Source organism: Triturus cristatus, chromosome 8, assembly GCF_964204655.1.
Source record: "Triturus cristatus chromosome 8, aTriCri1.1, whole genome shotgun sequence".
In the NCBI taxonomy this organism is placed as follows: domain Eukaryota; kingdom Metazoa; phylum Chordata; class Amphibia; order Caudata; family Salamandridae; genus Triturus; species Triturus cristatus.
Genome location: NC_140591.1, coordinates 73,742,263 through 73,757,323, shown reverse-complemented (window position 1 = coordinate 73,757,323; position 15,061 = coordinate 73,742,263). Strand labels below are relative to the sequence as shown.

General features: G+C 46.1%; 1 protein-coding gene across 4 annotated transcripts in view; it reads right to left on the bottom strand.

Annotated features, from left to right (window-relative positions):
• The window catches only part of POLQ (DNA polymerase theta), a 580,345-nt gene that overhangs the window by 505,822 nt on the left and 59,462 nt on the right, over positions 1 to 15,061 (bottom strand). For 3 of the 4 annotated variants that reach the window (XM_085621032.1, XM_085621029.1, XM_085621030.1), the window contains exon 2: positions 615 to 1,478. In XM_085621032.1, the coding sequence (XP_085477158.1) occupies positions 615 to 1,155 (541 nt within the window). In that variant the 5' untranslated portion in view covers positions 1,156 to 1,478. The remainder of the gene's footprint in view (positions 1 to 614; positions 1,479 to 15,061) is intronic. The other variant, XM_085621031.1, reaches the window with a different exon arrangement.

The window sequence follows — 15,061 nt, the reverse complement described above, 5'->3', positions numbered from 1 at the left end:
GCACAACGCTTTTCTCAGACGCACACTGATGCTCCCGGACGCCAGGGTTTCGAATACCTAGTCCACCACCTCATGCCGCTATAGTCCACCATCCTCAATTCCTAGATCTTTATCTCGCTCTGGTAGGTGTTTGTACACTCTGCGATTTCACATTTTATCACTTGTTTTCTGTCTGTCTTTCTCTCTCTCTTCCTCCTTCTCTTTCTCTTGTCTGCCTTTCTCTGTCTTGTGCTGGGTGAAAGTGTGGTGACAAAAATAAATCTTGGACCCAAACAATGTGTGGTGTTGCGCACCAGCTGCACTACTGGCACAAATTAAGGGCTGGTGATTTTATGTAGAGCACTCACACCAGTGCATCCATTTAAACTAACATCTCCCTCTTCTGCACTGGAAATGTAGCAAGGGGAGCAATAAATGGTGGTTGCTAAGGTCAAACGTTCAGCTGTTAAAATGTATAAATGTGAGGTTATATTTGAAAAATATATTCAATGACTTTAGGATTGAGGGCCAGTTGATGCACAGAAATACATGCTGGGAGGATTGTTGCTTTTAGTATACCTATAGACAATACCCATGGTGTAATTTATGTCAACAAAATGAAAACAGGACAATACCTGTGGCAAGAAACGACTCACACCTACTGCTGTCCAGCAAGGAGCGATCGAAACCTGGGGGTGGGGTCAGCACGGACATGGAGAGGCGGGATGCGGTCAGATGCTTATCCTTGCGCTTCCGTTTCTGCAGCACCACTGCCTGGTGTCCAGGACTGAACAAAATGTAATCCTGAGGTCTCGCCGAGGTGTTACTTGTGCAAGGTGCTGGCTCACTGGACTCCCGGCCCACCACATCTTTGTCGGACACAACAGCACTTGTTGAACTTCGTGAAGCATGTGGACTAATTCTGTTGTGGGCGGATGCTGGCTTCTTTGCTGAAGGTGGGCTGGCAGAATTTTCAGAATCTGGACTAGACAAATAAGGGCGCCCTCGTTTGCACCCACTGGATGGCTGCCCAGAGGCAGGCTTGTGTGAAGGGTATGGTGGAGCTTTCTGAACATCACTGATTGCGTTGCGCGTACCACCAAACAAGATGTTGTTAAGCACTGCACTGCCCCGGTTGAGTGTTCCCAAAGGGCGCTTCATTTTGGGATGTTGCATCCAGGAAACCCTGCAGGGGCTATCAAGAAATTTTAGAGAAGGTGCCCAAAAGGAGTTGGCTCCCTCTTGAGTCCCTTCACCTGTAGGTGACCTTGGCTGGCCTCAGTCACGTGGTATTGTTCAAAGAGGCAGTTCAGGGCCCACCATGGACAGAAGTGGTGGGCTGATTTAAAGAGTGAGAGGAAGTTCTGCTTCTCCTTGTGCTGTATCATGACTGGTGCTGGGGGAGGAATCCGCTGTCCCGATGCTAGAAAAGGAGAAGATAGAAGAAAGAACCTTGTGCTTCAGAAGCCTTCTTCGAGATACCCATATCTCCGGAATCCCTGCATGAAAAAAAGGGTAATACATTAGACCAGAAACAAAGTGTTTTGGCACAGCGATTTTACACATTTATCTACATTGTAAAGTGATCTGTCCCTATTTAGGCTTTTTGAAGTTTATTGAACAATGGAAGAGAACCCTCTAACAAAAAAGGAACTACTAAGTGTCCCCCCAGTGGCTAGAGTAATTGCATTGGACCCAATGGTACATTAGGGCAAGAAACGAGGAGTTACTGAGTGACCATAATATTTGTGTTTGTAAAGTGCATGTTCACCTCAACTGGGCAACTTGGTGCTGTATAACATGTTTATTGAACATTAAAAAGTCTTATAATGTGACTGCTTCCTCACGGAAGTGGGCATTTAATTCCACATAGTAGCTGCCTGAACTGTCACATTGGGCGACACACTGACTGCGCAAGCTCTGCGTTTCGACTAAATCCTCGTTCAATGGTGAAGGGACCTTGGGCTAAAAGCAACTAGTAAAGATAGTGGGGTCTGTACTAAGTGACTTATGAACCACACAAAATGTTTTAACAACTCATGAAAACAAACTTCCTATCATGGGGAACAGTTAGTATTCAAGTCCTTTTGAAGCATGGTCTTCCTTTGTTGATAAATAAGAGCGTCGCTCTCATGGGATCAGACCGCCAACACTCACATGAAGTCAGGCTTTGAATTCCAGCAAGGCTCTGTTTATGCCATATTTATGCTTATGCGGGGCTGCAAAAACACACCAAGTTGCAATGTATGTCAACTCGTTGAATCAAAGGCTCATGTTAGGCCAGCTGTTTGCGCACACCAGGACTCCAAGTATGCTAGCACTTTTGAAATGCTGTAACTTTGATTACGCAAAGTTCAGGGTTTCGAAGCGTTATATAGAATTGTTCAAACTAAACCATTTCTTTCTTACTTTGATTTCTGAACTGCTACTGCAAATCTACTTTTCAATATTCACACAACATGTTACTCGAACATTATATTTGCGGTCCAGTAGTGCCTATATTACAAATGAATGACCAATGGGACTGCTCATAGTCTGACCATCTCAACTTAGCCAAATTGTTTAATTCTTGGGCAGATCACTTCATCTCCATATGCCTCAGTTCCCCTACCTGCCATTATTGTGAGCACATTTCAAGCGCTAGATCAACAACTGTTTATAGTTTTACAAGATGAACTCTGCAAGCTCTTGTAGGGTCAATGATATGGTCCCAATCCTCAAAGTTATTTACTCATACGTTTGGCTTGCATGTGCAAACGTTGGTTTGGAACGCATAAAGGGGATTCCTTGCAAGACAATGTTCTTTGAAACAAATCCACTTACAGGAGCTGAAGATAGGCGAGAAGTGAGAGCTACTGATTCGGAAAAAAATGTGGGTTTGTGCCGACCAAGAAACGTACACGTTCAAGGGCATTCACCCGCTTCTCTCCAACCCATGCCCACCTTGGAAAAAGTCGGAAATTTACTGCTGATATGAGTAGGAATAAAATCATTTCTAGGGTGAGGTAAGATCCTCCCTCCAATATAAAGTTGGGGTTTAGGAAAGGAGTTTCTGCATGGAGAAAAATATCTTCATGGTGAGAAAGAAAAAATAAGTTTTAGTGTATGATTTGCTCATGGTTTGATTTTTGCATTGGTTCTTGTATTTGCTCTTTCATAAATGTAATTCACAAAGGTTTGCGAAGAGTACAGTTTTCAAGTCTCCTTCTGTAAACCGAAATCATAGAACTAAATGTGCACTCTTGGTAAGACTGGGGACCCAAAATACCTTAAGAAAAATGGTATTTAAAGTTGATCTTAAAAATGCATGATAGTTTAGCAGAACTGCTGGTAATTGATCGATGACTCCTTTAACACTTAAGACCCCGCCACTATGCCTGCCACTACCACACACAACCACGCCGCACCCCAATAGATCGTACTCAACTGGACTCCACTCACCACAGACGACACAATTCAAGACTATGAAGAGCATCCATTGAGGAGCCCCATCGGATCCTTGCTTGTACCAAATCTTCCATAGAGAGGTCGCCTCCTCACCCCCCACCTTCTCTGCACCATCAACTTCTCCATCAAAACTGCCACCTTCCCCGACGACTGAAAACACGTCGAGGTCACCCCCGTGGAAAAAACCGCCCACCGACCAGACCGACAACAACAACTTCAGTCCCATCTCCCTCCTCCCCTTCACAGCCAAAGTCATCGAGAAGGCCATCAACGCGCAACTCAGAACCTACAGAGATCAGCTGCGGAGGGCCCCAAGGTTCCTACCTGACTCCTAGCCTCTTCAACATCTACATGACTCCCCTCGCAGCCATCGTCAGAAGCCACAGACTCAATATTGTCTCCTATGCCAACAATACCCAGCTGATCATCTCCCTCACTAAAGAACACAAAACCGCCAGAATTAACTTTCACAACAAAATGAAGGCAATTGCTATCCAGATGCAAGACAGCTGCCTCAAGCTCAACTCGCAGAAGACCGAAGTACTTATCCTGGCACCCCGTCAGCCTGGGACAACTGGTGGCCCGACACACCAGGAACCCTTCACGCCCCTACGGACCACGTACGCAACCATGGCATCCTACTGGACTCCTCGCTGTCAATGATCCACCAAATCAACAGTGTCCTCATCCTGTTTTCACATGCCCTGCCTGCTTCGAAAGGCATTCAGATGGCTCCCCACAGAATCCAGAAAGATGGTCACCCACGCACTCATCACCAGCAGACTTGACTACGGCAACGGACTCTAAACCAGTGTCACCCAGAAACAGCTCAGGAACTAAAAAACGTCCAAACGCCGCAGCCAGATTGGTCCATGATATCCCCCACCTACAGCCACATAACACAACACCTCCAACATCTCGACTGGCTCCCTATCAACAAGAGAATCAAGTTCCTCACACATGCTTACAAGGCTCTCCACGACGCAGGACCAGAATATCTGAACCACTGCCTCGCTTTCCACACAGCTGCCAGACAACTCCGCTCAACTTGCCCTGGTCTCCGTTCCATGGACCCACAAAACCAAATCCGGAGGAAGATCCTTCTCCTATCTCGTCGCCTAAACCTGGAACACCCTGCCCCTACACCTTAGACAATCAGCATTGTTGACCCAGTTCAGGAAGGACCTTAAGACCTGGCTCTTCGACTAAACCTCCACACCCAGACGGATCAGCAGCCCATAAGCCCCCATCTTCCCAGTGCCTTGAGATCCTCACGGGTGAGTAGCCGCGCTTTACAAACCCCTGATTGATTGACTGATTGAAATTGCAAATATTACTAGACTTCAATTTCTTTTAAAAACTATCAACAATCTTGCTTTCATCTTCGTATAATTAATGAGCATTCTGTGATCGTTATAAAAAGTGTCAAAATTCTTAAACTTTGCAAACATGTGCATATGTTTTTATATGAGAGCCGCTGTCAGTGAAGCAATCAGAGCTTACTGTATTTTCTCAGAAGACTTACTCCCACGCTCACTCCCCACCACATGTCAGCGTGCTACAGCTGCCAAAAGTTGAGGGTGTTGCATAACCCTATGTGGGAAATAGCGATTTCAACCATGTTTTTCGTGAGCCAGAATCACTGATGATATGTCCCTCACGTGCTGGTAGTCTTTGGTGGGGGTTTTGGAGGGTAATTATATGCTAGTGGTATTTTGTGCATTGTGTCAAAGGCACAATGAAGCGTTCCCATTACGATTTCTCAAGAGTATTCTTTATTGTGCAATGTCTGTATTTCCTATTAGTTGAAAAGGAAAAATTATTAAACTGCATTCTTGTTAAGAAAAAAAAGCCAATCTGTATATGGCACCTCTGTCCTCGTGGGACTTGTTGGGTCACAGCGGTACCGGGAGCAAAGAGATCCTTCAGCGGTTTGAGGCTGGAAAGGACTTGGCTTAGAATGGGTTTCCGTCTCCTAATAGACCTGAAACTTTTCATACTTACTTGGAGAGATTTAGGGAAATGTAGTCTAGGGCATCAACTCCACAGTACCTATTATACCTTATTTACTAAGATTATCAGTACAACAAACATCACCAGGCTTTGCTTATGTGAGTCTTGGGAATACATTGAACATTTCACAGGTGCTCCAGTCTTTGCCTCAGATGTTACTGGATAATGTAAACAGTGCTAAACTATCTGAAAAAATCTCTAAAACAGGATGCATGCCTGCTGATAAGGGCACAGAACAGAACAAGGACTAGCTTCATAGGTTCAGATTTAAATCTGATTCAATCAAAGAAATACCAGACTTCAGAAGACCAGTTTTATTGCTTTTATTATACAACTATTTCCAGTCCTCCTCCTTTCCCAAATTGACATTACTCTTGGTGTAGCTATTCAGTGCATTAATCAACTACTGCAGACCAATCGGTTAGGTTACATATAAAAGTCATCGAGATGCACAAGTGAAGGGATGCCTCTTGTTACAAGCTTTTAGGGAAACAAGGTAAAAAATGGGGAGACCATAGACAAACAGACTAAAAGGTCATGGTGCTAATAGTTTGCTTTCACACCTTTTTAAACAGAACCCTAATGGGTGTTTTACATCTGGCTCAAGTGCCTTTTTGCAGTTTTACAATAAGATACAACAGCTGATCACTGGAGTCCCATGTATGCAGCTCCTTCCAATACGTGGTTTTGTAAACAGTGCCAAATGCAAAGCTAAAGTCCACGCCTCAAACTTCTCTGCTCTAGCACCTTCTCTGCTGACCAGGACTCTAACTCAACTAACAGGAATTTTGGGAAGGTCTAGTAAACGGTAGTCTTGTTGTGTGTGTCGATTTGGATACCGTATATAGGTTTGCCGATTTATGTCCTTATATTGGCACAATTCGCATTGCCCATATTTAGGCATAGAAATCCTACCCTTATTTAGGCATTATCCATGCTAACCAAATACAGGCATGGCAACCTACATTCGTTCATCTACGTCACAACGAGTTCTTGAAAAACCAGACGCTTAAGCCTTTAGGACTTCCCCTTGCTTGGATATTGATTTCTCCAAGAACTCATTTATTATGCATGAACATCTATTCCTTAGGGGTTCAATCATGACGTTCTCTGCCCGACTTTTACGTCAATGCTGGCATTCCTAAACACCTTCAAGGTATAAATATACCTCCACTTACCATGGCAAACCACGATTCGGCTGCCTACTTGCACGACACAGCTCGCCACGGCAAGTTCGGAAGGAAGTCAAGTCCCCGCCTGATGCACTGACCAGACGCTGTCATCCTCCTCGCAGAGAATCCAGCTCCACTGTTTCTGGCTCCCCTTGCGGGGTGTTCGAGATCGAGACTCGGAAAGAGATTCCAACCTCACTCATTCTAGGGTATGGAGCGGACTAGAACCTAGAGGGACTTTTGGCAAATCTTGGCAACTATAGCTAAACTAGACTATAGACAAACAGCACCTACTTCTTACCTCGTACTACACTTACGTTAGGTACACTGGGGTAGAACTAGCTAGAAGCATCAGATGAGTATTAACATTTTAGCCTGTGTTATTTATGTACGTATTTTTATGAATATCTGTCATAGCTACAAACCATGCTATTGCAGTATTATTTTATCTTACTGCTAACACTGTACATATTTTACTTCGCATTCTGTCTTACGATTGTAGCAGTTCATATCTCTTGCACGAGAAATACGACTGTTCAATAAACCCTTTTTATTGAAACGCCCGTCTATCTATTTCTGTGTAACTCTGTAGAAACGAAGCATGCACGATTGACTGAGTGAAACTGTTATCTATTGTTTCCACGATTCTGAGATTGTTCCGATTCTAAGGGAAACAACGTTGTCATGTTTATGCGGTTGTCAGAAATTAATTCCTTCTTGTTTATTCGAGAAGTTTCTAGTGACCTCCGAGTTAGCAGGCACACACAAGTAATTAAGTTTAATATACTCGATAGAGACATACTGACCTCAGTCCTATGTCAAAACTATAGTGTATATTATTCCAATGTGCAGGGCCTATCAAGAATATAGGCACTACACTACAGTCTGTGGGGTCATTTTTAGGACCCCTTTCATGCATATAGAATACAATAGTTATCTTCCATGATGGCGGCACAACACCAGTGTTCAGAATATTGTGTGTATGCAGTGGTACTTACAGAGTGCAAGATAGGTGATGAAATGGAGGATGGAAAGAAAGAGCTGGCGCAGAGTGCAGGCGGCACTGGATAGGGGAAGGGGGTCCCAAGACAAGGACGCCTCATCAGTGACTGGGAGAGGCGTTACACATGAATGAGGTATTTCTTGAAAAGGTGGGTTTTCAAAACCTTCCGGAAGTGAAGATGATGGATTCTGTCTTTAAGGGAAGGGATTACCAGGCACTAGATACATAGCCGAAAACCTGGCATCTTGTCTTCTCCTTCCTGCCAAGCCTGGTAATTAATTTTTATTACAATAATAATAATACAGATTTGTTAAGCGCACAGCTACCCAGCAAGGGTTTCCCAGCACAATGCTCCTCCCGGTACCGCAAGTCACACCTTCGGTACACACAGATTCAGAACAGCCAGATTTTTAACAGTTTACAGAAGACCAAGAGAGATCAACACACTCTCATAGAGGGTGGTAAAGAATTCCACAGCTTAGGAACTACATAGGAAAGAGCCCAACATCCTTGATGGGATTTCCTCACTCTTGGAATTACGGCAAGATCGGAGTTGCTGGAACACAAACAACATTTTAGGCTTGTACATCGACACCAAGGATCTGAGACAAGTGGTTTGATATACATTCAATCATGTAGCATAGTACTTTAAATTTTACACAACGTTCAATTGATAGCCAGTGAAGATCATGGAGAAGGTGGGAGTAGACATGGATTTAGGGGGGGTGCAATAAAAGTCTACAGCATTTAACACTATCTGAAGCTGCTTGAGCAAGACCTTCGGGACGCTTAGGAAAATAATATTACATAGTCCAGCCTGGAAAGAATCAATGCCTGAATCGCTGTTCTTTGGGCTGAGACAGGAAGACATTCAAGAATTTTCCTGAACCAGCTTAGAATTCTGAAAGAGACGGATGCATCCTTGGTGATCTGATGGCACATAAGGGCTCATGGTAATGATGTTGCTGCTGCAGGTGTGGTGTAGCCTTCCAGAGATCTTAATGTTGCTTATCTTATTGAGTTCGCCGAGGGTAATTGAGATTCTATTAATTATCATCAGTTACTTGTTCAGGTGGCATAGGCATTAACAACACTCTTTTTGGGAGTCAGGTAGGATTCAGAGACACCTGTGATTAGGATGCTCCCTCCTTCAAGATATGAGACGACACACTCTTGGACGGATGCTCCTAAGTATGCTTCTTGCAGAAAAGCCCTCACTCCGAGGACCATGGCAAGTTGATGACGTTGCACAAAGTGCTCAATGTTATTATGATCAGGTTGTCTCAACATGTAAGCAGGGTAAAACTACTTGTGCTCATGGCTCGGCTATGGAAAATGCAAGGTCTTTTTTTATTTTGTGGAATGGAATTTATCCTTTGCCCTGTAATAATGCAGCCTGTGACTGTCATTTGTATTTGACGTGCTGGTAAAAGAAGTCACATCCTGGCATAAATCACTTAGGGAGCCATTAGCTCAAACAACTTGTGTGCATTTCATTTTTAGTGTTTACCTAACAGTCATCATTTTCAAGACTGATCAACTAGTCTATCTTACGGGTCCATTAGAACAATTTATTTCATGAACCTTCAGAGTCTCCAGCGGCAAGGGAAAATGGCAACCACATACTATCTATAGAGATGTTGGTACTGATTGGCTGAGCTACATTTGTATGACTGGAACAATAAGGTCAGAGATTCAATGAGTATGCAAATTGCACTGTATTGATATCTCCAGGTCAACATTCCATAGAGGATAAGGATTAGACAGGCGTACAGTATGAATCCTTCTGTCCCATGGAGAAGTAAAGGATTGAAATTGCTTTGAGACACCACTATTTACTGCCCAGTGACAACTATTAGCATAAATATAGGATCAATCTCCAGTGCACCAACTGGCCATCCATCTATCTGTTCATCTGTCAGTCTATCTCTCCTTCCACATGAACCAGCCTGTGTATGTGTACCTGGTTGTATGTTGTCCAGCTGGATGTTATGTGGTACAGTAGACACATCTGTAAGCCTTTGGCGTGTTTGTCCGTGTGCACTGGTACATGCATGACTGTTGGTCTGCAAGTGGGAATACATCTTTGGTGCTATGAGTGTATGCAAGTCTGGTGGTCATTACACAAGGGTGTCGGTAGCCCTGTGTGACAGTTCTTATGTGTACATGGGTAACTAACTGACTAACTGGTGGGCTGTGTGACACTGCACTTGGATGAATGCATATTTGGCGGTACGTGCATGACTGCAGGCAAGTTTCAAGTTCTCTAGGCCTGGGGAAGTATGTCTGTTGGGTTGTGGGTAAAGGTTACTGTCTCCTTGACGGGTCTGTGTGCCTGGGTTTCATATAGGTCAAGTGGTCTGTGGATACCTCTAGGTGAGTTAGTCTCTGAATGTATATTTAGCTATATGAATGTCTGCATACGTTCATATGTGTTTCATGTGTCAGTGTGCACATGGATGATGTGCACTACATGGTGTGTGCACTATACAAAACACAAACATATCGGCTTTGTCAGTGCTTGCTTTTATTTCAATCTAAAGTCACACTATGTAGATCCTTGCTTGATGTTCCATAAGCACTCTACATCTTGTATGATAATCAGCCACTTATTTTGCTGCAGGAACAGGTTGTGTGGGGGGAGAGGAAAAGAGGAGCGGTTATGGATACAAACGCATATTAAGCACCGAAGTAGCAGCCTTTACCAGTTAGTGACCCTTTTGGTAGCATATTTCATCAGCTGATGCACATGAACTATGTGTGTTAGTTATGAAGTATTGATTGCACAATTTAGAAGAGCAGTCTATGTGCAGAGCGCATAAACCGTCGGATTAGCTGCAGATTACCGCACTACATCAGCTGGGGAAAGCACTGTAGAATTGTATGCATGCAGTGCAGGAAATGAGGGAGATACCCCCGGGTCACAGTTCCAGCAGCCATTTCTGAGCCTGCTCTGGGATCTGGCCAACCCAGGGAAATAGGCTGAATTTGTTTTGGTGTAATTTACGAACACGCGACACATTTCAGCGGTTGTATGTTGAAACGACGAGTTCCACAATAACGACTTCCCTAACAATGAGGGCGCTACCATGACCTCGTCTAAACCACAATTTTTTTTAGCCACACATTCCTTTACCACAATTTTTATTGTTAAAGAAATGCGTGTTAAAAAAATGCTTACCAAGTACTAACTCGATTCCCCTCAAACCCCCACTTCTAAATACTAATTCCCCAATCCTAAAAATAAACACGATCACCCACACCCCCTATAAACTAACTGAACCCCATAAAAACTAATCCCCCCACACCCTATAAACAAACACGATCACCCAGACACTCTATAAACTAACCACAAACCTCCACCCCCTAAAAACTAACTCACCCCCTAAAAAATAATTCCCCCAACCTAAAAATAAATAAACACGATCACCCATACCCCCTAAAAACTACCCCAAACCACAACCCCAAAAAACTAACCCCAAACCCCCACGCCCCTGAATACTAACCCAGAACCTCCCACCCCCTTAAAACTAACCCCGACCCCCCCACCCCCTAAAAACTAACCCCACACTCCCTCAAAACTAACCACAAACCCCCTTACCTGTTCCTGTGCGATGCTCCTCCGAACTCCGCCCTGCCCAAACACTAGACCGAATCAGCCTTAACCATGCACATGCCTGGGTAAGGCTGAGTCGTTGTTCAGGCAAGTCGTTGTTCAGCTTGCATGACTCTGGAACTCGTTGTTCTGGAGTCGTGGCAAAGGCCGTTTCCCCATTTCAGCAGTGCCCACATGTTTGCTTTCTGTTGGGAACAGCAACCTGCTATTTTCAAATCCAGCTGGTCCAACACAAAGGTCTGAATGAAAGGGCCATCGGCCCTACTTTTGCTCAAGTATCATCCTGGCTGGGAGCCATCTGGAGCCCAAAACCTAGAAGCCATTCCAAGAAAACAATGGCACATATCTTATCACTTCACAAGTACTTCAGAGAAACTACAATTTGAAGGCAGGCTTTTGACTTTGTTTAATCCTTCTTAGTAAGAGATGTGCCTGCACTGTAAGAATGACCGATTTGTCTATGTGTAGGACTAATGAGGTTCCGTGAAATCTGAATCTGCATTATAAATATCATGGTTCCGTTACGATTTTGGTAACAGCGAACCGTAACTAGTGAGTTCGGCTAGTACGTGTGTTTCCGTCACATTACACCAATGGATTCACTGCGTATTTAGGGTTTTCGTTCCGAACCCTGGGTTCCATTTTGCGCATGGTAGCCATTTTGTGGTTGCCCTCACATAGGCCGATGACTGTGGTCAAACAAGCCTTTTTTGGTCAGGCGCACATTAGCTCGAGTGTGTGCTGACTCCTACATGACTTGAGTGAACTGACCTCGTTGCCTGAGGCCGACCCTGCCAAACCCGTTCCCGGCCGCTAGCTGATCTTGATTAAGGGTCAGAGCACGGGATCTCGTAAAGTTTTATTGCACACAAACATGCCCCATCCTACTTCTATCTGTTTCTGTTTCTTCTTTTATGGTCCATTTACGATATGGGTTGTGGTCTCTTTATTATGGGTCTGTCCGGCTTGTCTAAAGAAGAATGTTGGGATTGTTCAATGATTGATCATGGGCCGGACAACTGAAAAGTGGGTTTTACCGTCATGCGATACTTTTGGTGTGGTTACATGCGATTGGACAAATTGTAAAATAATGGGTGTTTGTCTGGAATGTGATGTTTCTGGCATAAAAAGGGATGACTTGCTTTGTAAATTTGAGCAGTCTCCTGAGAACTCATACTGTGATGACTTCTAGGACTTCTGTTACTGGCTGCAGCCAATAAATTTGATCTCTGACGCCATCCAGAAGTATCCTGTGTCTCTGTATTCTAAGACAGGTGAACCCGAAGACTTTAAGCGTGCCCCTGGCGCCGCTGGGTTCTAAAAACCGGGTTCTTCAGTTGGCGCCCAACGTTGGGCGACATCAAGCGGTACCGGTCCAAGCCCGAGGATCGAGAGGAACTTCGTGAGGAAACTCTGGAGGAGGGCCCCCACTTCAGCGACCCCTACATGTCGAAAACGTGGACCGAAGGTCTTTTCCACAAGATTTCCCCCTTCTGACAGCTACGTAAGGACCGCTGCCCTGACTGTCGCCTGTCTTGGACACCCCCCCCCCCCCCTTTTGTGAGACTTCGTAAGGCGAGACGATCGACGGATCTTCTGGGTGGCGTAGCAGACAACTTGGTTAAGTATAAGTGGGTCGCTCCTGTAGGAGAGTAGGGTCTGCAATCCTATGATCACCCAGATTTTTTGCTTTTGCTTCATTGGTTTATGACTTTCCCCGGCTGTGGGCCTGCCAATCAGACCCACAGCCTAGCTGTTCTCTCTCGAAATTATCACACATGTACATTAGGTGCATCCACTAATTGGAACTGGGCCGCCTTGTCAGTCCCTGTCTCAGCATACCACAGGTATCCAGGGCATCGGTGTACCCAGGGCCTACCAGGGGCTGAAGCATGTATTATGCCACCCCTGGAATGGCCGCCCAAATCTGACACAACTGGCTGCACGACAGCTGGGGCCACGTGGTGTAATCACCCGTTGCTGTAGGTGTAGTATTCCTACACCTAAACCCTAAAATGGACACATGGATTCCTATCAGTCACTCCTATAGCAGGCCTTATCAATCCTGAAGGCAGAGTGCAGGGAATCATGTGGGACGGTGCTCTGGCGCGAGCTGAGCCCGTCGACGGCTTGCGGAACCAAGTCCTAATAGCCGTTCCATGGTGACGCCGGCCAACTACTTTTAATGCATTATAATCCTGGCGGTTATTTGCTAACTTTGGCCTCACATCACCTACACATGTCGAGTAAGGTGTCATACGAATGGGAATACAAACCCCTCGCCAGTCCTGGTGACGGGGTTAGCATTCCCCCCTTTTAGAGGGACACGACATGGAAGTAACCTTGAACCCCGGTTAAAGTTGACTCAAGCCTCAGCATCACAAAATGGATGCTGCCACCAGACACAAGTCTGGCCTCCTGCTGCTGGGGGACCTTCCAGCAAAGGGAGCTTGGACAAAGGGTTTCCTGTCGAGGGCGGTGTTAGCACCATCCCAGACAGGGTTTGTGTATCCCAGGTAGGCAGGGCTGAAAGGAAGGTGATTGCAAGTGGCACCCCGGTGCTCACTGTGCATAGCCCGGCTCAAACCAGTTTCGGGGGCACACCAGCCCCTGAGCTGGCGCGAAGCCGGACAAAGGATAGGGGTGTAACCACCCCCCTCCTGGCTCCACCCATAGGTAGAACCTAGTCACGGGCCAGCCCCTTTTTTTAGAATAAAGGTAGGAGCGAGTCCCCTTCCCAAATTGGATAATCAGATAATCGGATAACTCCGAATCACGAACCACTTTCCACGAAAGGAACTCTTGACTATTTCTGAAGACTCTCCCTTGTGGCTAAGGAGTAGCCACCCTGCACCAGCAGGCACCACCTAAGCGCTTGCGGTTTGCTGTAAGTCTCTCCTACGGATCAAGACTGCCCAGCTCGACGAGACCCGAGTCCCTGCCATCTCTGACCTTTTACCTGCCTCATCAGCCCAGCTGAGAGTCGTAGGTGTGACGAGACCTGCGGGACCGGCCATCTTCAGAACCTGCACGACGCTTATCTAGCACGCCCACCGAGGGACCCTCGAGTGAGTGCACCTAGGGTTTGAGAAGCCCTAACCCTGAGCAGCTCCAGCATCGAAGTCTGCCTCCCCAGCATCCCCGAGATCTGCGTGGGGGCCCTTCCGCTCCTTGCTGTTCACCGCGTTGTTCGACCACTTGCCGACCGGCTTGTGGCCCTCTTCACGACGCACCACGATTGTTTCATCACTAGTCTGGTTGCTCCAGACTGGCTCTTGCTCCCCTTCAACAGAGGAGTACCACGGACCCACCTGGTCCACTCCCGACGCCATCTTGACTCCCCCGCTTGGGTTGCCACTGCCAAGATCCGCTGCCCCTGCCTGGGCCCAGCATCATCGACAGCAGACACCTTCGTGGGACAGCTCGCCCTCCATCCTGGTCGCCACCGCGCCTCCTGGTCCGAGGGACAGCCGAGTCCGACGTCATCCACTCACCTGGTCGAGGTGACTTCAACCGGTACCCTCCTGGTACCCACACGATCGCTGGCTAGCGGTTGAGAACTGAGCCCCCTCTGCTTTCAGGTTTTCTTTATCACCAATCCAGGCTTGGATCTCGCTGAATATCGACACTGGTCGCCTGCCAGCAACTCTTCTTTCAGGCTCCTGAGACTACAACGAGGACTTCCGACATCTTGCCGAACCTTCTACAGCCGCAGCCTCTGGGCTAGGTAACAAGAGCATTTCGGTGCTCCATCGCAGGTTCGCTCTACAAGTGTCCAGTTCCTTTTTCGTTTAAGTCCCACTGATCGGATCACTCCGGAATCGGTAACTT